Source organism: Diabrotica undecimpunctata, chromosome 11 (assembly GCF_040954645.1).
Source record: "Diabrotica undecimpunctata isolate CICGRU chromosome 11, icDiaUnde3, whole genome shotgun sequence".
NCBI classification, from domain to species: Eukaryota; Metazoa; Arthropoda; class Insecta; order Coleoptera; family Chrysomelidae; genus Diabrotica; species Diabrotica undecimpunctata.
This window is the reverse complement of record NC_092813.1, coordinates 18,053,117-18,060,616: the sequence shown is the minus strand read 5'-3', so window position 1 is coordinate 18,060,616 and position 7,500 is coordinate 18,053,117. Positions and strand designations below refer to the sequence as shown.

The window sequence follows — 7,500 nt, the reverse complement described above, 5'->3', positions numbered from 1 at the left end:
AAACCAACAATATTTCAAACAAACAAATGACAATTTTTCTAAATTAATTATAAATAATGACAATGAAATTTTTTCAAGTACTGCATGTTGGTTGTATCAATATAAATCTACCCGTTCTACATCAATATCGTTCGATGGAATAAAAGTCCAAAATTATCAACAATAACTTCTATTCAAAAATTAGAGGCAGTTTTAAAATGAAATAATTCTAAAGAATATATCGGTGGTAAGTTCACAAAGGTACTGATTTTACAATCTTTTAAATTAATATCAACATGCCACGGCTTCTCCGAAATAAAAATATAATCAAAGCGGGAAGTCGTTAAATTTAATTACACATTCTCGACGTGAGATATAAACATAAAAACCACGTCGCCCTAATATCTAGAATAAACATCTTTTGAGTGCGTCTTATGCTTAATAAGCAATAATACTACTAAAATAATCTACTGAGTGTCTCTGACATCCTCCCACCTGAGGCAAAGTTACAATAAGAAACGTGACTCACAAACAATCAGAGACAACAACATAAAAAATAAAAGAAAACCTACTACACAAGAAACAGAAACAATAACACACAAGAAAATTAAAACATTCTACAAACTAGTTCATAAAAAAGTCAGTATATCTAGCAGATGTTTTAACCTTACGCCCACTCCGCGTAACGTAGCGCGTAGCACTTTTGTGCGTTTCGGGTACTCTGCTTTTAGACACTCCCGTCTTCGCGACATCACACTCGTTTGCACTTTCAACCGCGCGCACCTTAACTTCTTTCCACTGGGCTCGAGAAGAGATGCCTGGGTCGTTGTTTCCCTCAGAGTCCAAGTTGTTCGAATTGCCCCCTCTTCGGATAGAATTGACTGTGCATTCCAAAGGGTACAAGCGTTGCACAGGTCTCAGAAATTGTCCCCTTTCGGTATTAACTCTCACAAGTCGCACTTGCTTATCTTTTCCAGGAAGAAGTTCGACTACTCGACCAAGTGGCCAATTGATTCGCTTATCTTGATCATTGCCAACCAAGACCATGTCTCCCACTTTAACTTGTTGGCTACTTCTTCCTTTAAACCATAACTTTAACTGGCCTAAATACTCGTTGCGAAACCTTCGTCGAAGATCGTCAACCAGTTTTTGTCTGTACACCACTTTCCTAGATAGAGCCTTTTGGTCAACAGCATCACAGTCTGGAATCCCACTCTCTGTCTGGTCTCTAAGAAACATCATGGGTGTTAAAGGTATCAAGTCGTTTGGGTCATTAGAAGAGGTAAGTGGCCTTGAATTGATGATAGCTTCGCAATCGCAAATTACCGTCATTAAACTTTCGTAGTCTAGCAAGGCCTGTCCTAACACTTTGCGCAATAACTGCTTCAAAACCCCCACAAGTCTTTCCCAAAATCCTCCCCACCACGCGGCCGTAGGAGGGTTAAATCGCCATTGAATACGTTCGACACTACTGCTCTCGGCGATTTTCTCAAAGTCTACTCGAAGAAAGGCATTTTCAGTACCAACAAAATTGGTCCCATTATCACTATAAATAGTCTTTGGACGACCTCGTCGGGCAATAAAGCGTCGTAAAGCCTGCATAAAACTACCAACCGATAATGCAGTACAAAGTTCAAGGTGTACGGCACGATACACGGCACATGTGAAGAGGCATACCCACACCTTTTCCCCAGTCCTCAGATATAGAGGGCCTGCGAAATCAACCCCTGTTATTTCAAACGCGTTGGCATCTCGAACACGATCAACTGGTAATGGAGGTGCACTCACGATAAAAGGTTTGGCATTTTGTCTCTTGCACACGACACATTTGGAAATTGCAGATTTTATAGTCCGACGTCCTCCTAGAATCCAATAATTTTGACGTAATCTGCTTATAAGTCCCTGTGTCCCACTATGACATGATTTTAAGTGTTCTCTGAATATAAGCTGATTTCCCAAAAAATGTTTGGCAGGCAAAACTATGGGAAATAGAAAGCTTTTACAGTCGCTTCTGTTACTGATCCGTGACTTTAGTCGAATTAAGTCATCATCATCTTTGTAAACGTCCATGCCACATAGTCGTTTATTGTTCTTATCGCAGAAGGACTCCTTTTGCACTATACGAAGAACAAAAATTTCGGCTCGGTCAATTTCCTCGGAGCATAAGTGACCTCTGAGTCGATCTTTATTCCTTGAGTTATGAAGAAATCGGAATATCCATGCACACATACGGAGAGTCTTCAGATATTGGGAAAAGTAACCAAAATGCCAATCATCTAATGACATCTTCGAATGCTCATCATTAATTAATGTGGCAACCAATTTGACCTTCCTCTCTTGATTGATCTCATCTTCATTGTAATCCAGATCTACTTGAGGATCAATCGCCAGGTCCTGATAAAGCTATTGTGGCCCCTCCCACCATCTTGATTCGAGTAACTGCTTGGCTAAACAACCCCGCGATGGAAGGTCAGCAGGATTCAGTCTACCAGGAACGTGGTGCCAGTTTTCACCATGAGATAATTTCCGTATCTCTGACACACGATTCCAGACAAATGTGGACCATTCCTCGGGTCTCCTTATCCATGACAGTACGGTGGTCGAGTCACTCCAGAAAAAAGATTCCATTTCAATGTTGAGGCTTTCCTTGACAGTAGTATATGGCCTTACACCAATCACCGCAGCCATTAACTCCAGCCGAGGTATTGACAGCTTTTTTATTGGAGCTACCCTTGATTTAGCCGCTAAGAGATGTACGAATACACGCCCGTCCCTAATTCCTCTCAAAAATACCACAGCGGAAGAGGCTTCCTTGCTGGCATCGCAAAATGTATGAAACGTCCAGTGTTTTACTTCCTCAGTACCAGCGTTTATCCACCTAGGTATCTTTATTGCATTTAGATAAGAAAGCTGTTTTATCCAGCTACGGAAAAGAGTTTCCAGTTCCTCGTCAACCGGCGTGTCCCATCCCAGTTGCTTCTCCCATGTTTTCTGTAACCACAGCTTTGGTAGTATGGTGACTGGGCAACTGTAACCTATGGGGTCAAATATTCGTTGTGCTTGGGATAGCATCAATCTTTTGGTTACCGATTTACTTAAAATCTGTTCGATATCTTCGTCGTCTTGGTTTATAGATAAAGTGTCATCCAGCTTGTTCCACTTAATTCCCAGAACCACCGTAAAAATGTTAAAGGAATCATTTTGAACTTGGTGAGTAAACTCCCACCCTCTTAAGTCGAATTTTCCTTTAGCCATTATCATATTTGCCTCTTTGATAAAGGTTTTCAATTCTATTTCACTAGCAACACTAGTAACGCAGTTGTCCACGTAAAAACTGTTTGACAGTTTCTTAACAGTGTCTGTAGTAAAAGAAGCTTTCGAGTCATACTCATCCACAAGTTTTGACAGATGATATTTTAATGAAGCTCCCAACAAGAACGGGCTACTGTTGATTCCAAACACTACCCGTCGATGACGAAACACTTTAAGGTTGTTCTCCTTATCATACCATAGAAATCGAAGGAAATCTCTGTCTTTCGGATGTACACTGATCTGTAGAAAAGCTTTGCTAATGTCTGAAGTTACTCCAAATTTCTGCTGTCTGAACCTCAACAAAATAGCGGGAATTAGCTCAATTAAATTCACCCCCTTTTCTAGACACTGGTTCAAAGAAGGGCTATCCTTTTCTCTGGCTGATGCATCGAAAACTGGTCGTATTTTCGTAGTAATGCTACTTGGTTTAATCACTGGCCGGTGTGGTAGGTAATGGGCTTCCTGGTTTCTTTGCTCCTCCACTACCTCCTCAATAATATTGTCATTTAACCACTCTTGAAATACTTGGTCATATGCCTCAAAATAACCATCCTTAGTAATCTTCTTCACCGTGTTATCTAATCTACTTTTTGCCAAGTGATAGTTACTAGGCAGCGCTGGATGTCCCTCCAACCATGGGAGCCTAACTTCATATCGTCCATCGGTGTCAACAGAAATGGTTTCCAGAAAAAGTTTCTTTGCTGCTAATGCGGTTTCATCGCGAGTCTTCCTTTCCATTGGATCATTTATGCCTAGTACGTCGAGCTCCCAAAGATTCGCAATAGGGGCATTATTGACAAAAAGAGAGAGCGAGATCATAGATAAGTTACTATGCGTTTCAACTGGTATCTTTTCCATTAGAGTCCAGCCTAATAGGGTCTCTATCGCTACCAAGTTACAATTCAAAATATGTCTTCTTCCAGTGTAAAGTTTGCCCGCGATATCTGATCCTATCAAAAGTTCAATTGGAGTAGAATCATATGAGTCAGATATTTCAATATTTAATTTACGAAGCTCTTCCGTCCAGGGCCCATCGAATATGGAAGATACACTATTGCAAATAACAGCTTGATCCAGTGCTTCAAAGGTACAACTATAAGTATCGTGATTTAATTCCACGTCATAGCAATCATGATTTTGCATCAAATTACTTCCTCCGAATAACTCATGAACGGGACTAATTTTTCCTTTTGACTGATATCCCAAAAATTTAGCTGTCGCCTTCAAAATATATGATTTCTGCGATCCAGTATCAATTAATGCTCGCACATGTCTCGATTTACCTAAATGAGTCATTTTTACGCGCAGCGTCTGCAAAAAAACCTGTGTGTTCGTATTAGAACTATTCGCAAGTGCCTGATCGACTTTCGCTACCGTATCATCTTGTTGTTTTTGCTCCAAATTATTTGCCTTTGTTCTATTAAATGAAAGTGTCGGACACATTAGAGAAACATGTGATCTACTACAAACTAAGCAACTTAAATGACCTCGACATTTTCGAGCTTGATGGCCAATTTTTAAGCATCGAAAGCATGCACCCTTTTGTGCCAAAATATTTCTTTTTTGCTCGTAGGTCAACTTCTGAGCTTTAAAGCAGCCAGTACTGTCGTGCGAATTTTGGCAAAAAAGGCACTTCGTTGTCACTTCTGAATTTATTAGACCCATTGCCGTAGAAAAGTTTTCTTGTGTTATCCGCGATTTCTGACTAGGCCGTTTAACATCTCTATTTGCTGCACTAGGTAGATCAAAGCCTTCCACCGCTAAAGAAATGTGCTGTTCATTATCGACTTCCTTTTTCAAAAAGTGCATGAGATTGTTAAGTCGATTTTCTATAGTAGAAACGCCCACCGTATTTATAAAAGCTTGTGATCCAGCGACCTCGGGTCCCTCGGGAATACGTTGCCAAACTCTCAATAGTTCCGATGGTAAACACGATTCTACTAACGGAAACAGCATCGCCGCGTAATTATCTGATTTTGTCCCAAGTGTCTCTAACGCCCGTAATTGAGTTTCGAGATTGTCGTACAACAAAGATAGATCCCTTTTATTGCCAGACGAGGTGTTATTAATTACTAATTTTAGCAACTCCCGCACGTATACCTCTATTTGCAAATCATCCCGCCCGAATCGCGAAAGAAGACAGTCTACCATTTTACCATAATTGTCCCCAGTGACTGGAAAACTATCAACTAACTGTCTTGCCCGACTACCCATTAACGTACATTGGACCAGATATTCCACTTTATCATTTAAATCTATATCCGGATCATTATGTATCTTTTGAAACTGGGACCAGAAGGGCAACCAGTTTCTGATATTTCCATCAAACTTCTTAAGTTCTAGAGTAGGTAATTTAAATTTACGCCTACCTGATCTGCTGCCTACACTACTTTCCGAGGCCATGGAGTCTACCTCTTCACCTGGCTCGTCCCGCGGCTTCTGTAGAAAATCCTCAGCCTGTGTGTTCACGTCGGTAAATTTCCTTAAATAAACTTCGCTACCATCTATCTCTGCCAACAAGTCTGCTTCACTTTCATCACTTTCCAACAGACACTGGTATATATCGCTGTCAACTTTCCTTAGATCCTCATATTTTTGTTTCAAAATTTCTAAGGTCACCACGATTAAACGTACCTTTCCTTCCGGCGCCGACAACAGCTCTTCCAACTCTTTCGCCGATTTAGTAAAGGTGGTACGGAGTACTTTACGGTACTTTTTGTTTTGATCCATGATTCATAATGCACACTCGACCAAACTACACACGTTTATCGGAACAACAACAAATTAAACGTGCGGTCAAGTGTGTCCGGTTAGATCACTACACTTTCGGCACACCCGGTATACTCAAAAACGATTATTCCCGTAAACTGCCCGTCCTGTCACGGTCGCCAAATGTTGGTTGTATCAATGTAAATCTACCCGTTCTACATCAATATCGTTCGATGGAATAAAAGTCCAAAATTATCAACAATAACTTCTATTCAAAAATTAGAGGCAGTTTTAAAATGAAATAATTCTAAAGAATATATCGGTGGTAAGTTCACAAAGGTACTGATTTTACAATCTTTTAAATTAATATCAACATGCCACGGCTTCTCCGAAATAAAAATATAATCAAAGCGGGAAGTCGTTAAATTTAATTACACATTCTCGACGTGAGATATAAACATAAAAACCACGTCGCCCTAATATCTAGAATAAACATCTTTTGAGTGCGTCTTATGCTTAATAAGCAATAATACTACTAAAATAATCTACTGAGTGTCTCTGACACTGCAGGTACGCAAAAAACATTTTCTGATCCCGGTTCAACAAATCAATCGATAAATCCACTAATTAAATTAACCATTCCAAAGTGCACTGTTTGTCATAAATATGGACATAAAGCAGAAAAAGGTTATCGTAAACCACAATCTCACAATGTTGTTCATAATACCTATTGCGACAACGATAGTTGAGATAAAGAAATAGAAATCGAAGTTGATCAGGATTTTTTTAGAGCAAGTGCCGCTGACAACGTTACAGTTTACCCATTAGCAAATAAACCGCTAAAAGGATAACGCAGGCAAACAAAGCTTATTTTGCCCTCTCCCATATATTTCGGTCTAAAAGTGTCCACCGAAATACAAAGATGAGAATCTATAAAACTTTAATTCGGCCAATAGCATGTTATGGCAGCGAAGCATGGGTCCTGAAAGAAACATCCAAAAACAAACTCGACACATTCGAAAGAAAAGTACTGAGGAGAATACTAGGACCTGTGAGGGAAAACGGAATCTTCAGAATTCGATATAACAACGAGCTCTATCAACTGTATAAGGAAACACCCCTGTCAGACTTCATTAGAATACAAAGATTGCAATGGGCCTGACATGTGATACGAATGGGAGAGGATAGGCTACCAAAACGAGCACTGAACGCCAGAATGCAGGGAAAGAGACCAGTTGGAAAGCCAAGAAAGCGCTGGGAAGACACAGTAAGCAGCGACGCACAAGCACTTTTAGGAGTCCGTGTATGGAGAAGAGCAGCCACAGACAGACAAGGGTGGAGGCAAAAAATAAAGGAGGCCAAGGCTCATTTTGGGCTGTAGTGCCGTAGAAGAAGAAGAAGAAATAAACCGCTTCTTTACGCGCATATTAAAAATTTAAATATAAAATTATTAATTGATTCAGGGGCAGCTATATCAATATTGAAACCAGGTAAAATTTT

General features: G+C 40.0%; 2 protein-coding genes across 2 annotated transcripts; both read right to left on the bottom strand.

Moving 5' to 3' along the window:
* Positions 1–603: 603 nt before the first annotated feature.
* Positions 604–2,265, bottom strand: LOC140452727 (uncharacterized). Its single transcript, XM_072547051.1, has one exon. The coding sequence runs from the start codon at positions 2,263–2,265 to the stop codon at positions 604–606; it is 1,662 nt and encodes a 553-aa protein (XP_072403152.1).
* A 117-nt stretch (positions 2,266–2,382) lies between these two features.
* LOC140452726 (uncharacterized) lies at positions 2,383–6,021 on the bottom strand. The gene has a single exon (XM_072547050.1). It carries the CDS (start codon positions 6,019–6,021, stop codon positions 2,383–2,385), a length of 3,639 nt encoding a protein of 1,212 aa, XP_072403151.1.
* Between the last annotated feature and the right edge of the window lie 1,479 nt (positions 6,022–7,500).

Coding starts and splice junctions, on each gene's coding strand:
- LOC140452727 (XM_072547051.1), bottom strand. CDS start 2,265: ATGTCATTAGATGATTGGCATTTTGGTTACTTTTCCCAATATCTGAAG.
- LOC140452726 (XM_072547050.1), bottom strand. CDS start 6,021: ATGGATCAAAACAAAAAGTACCGTAAAGTACTCCGTACCACCTTTACT.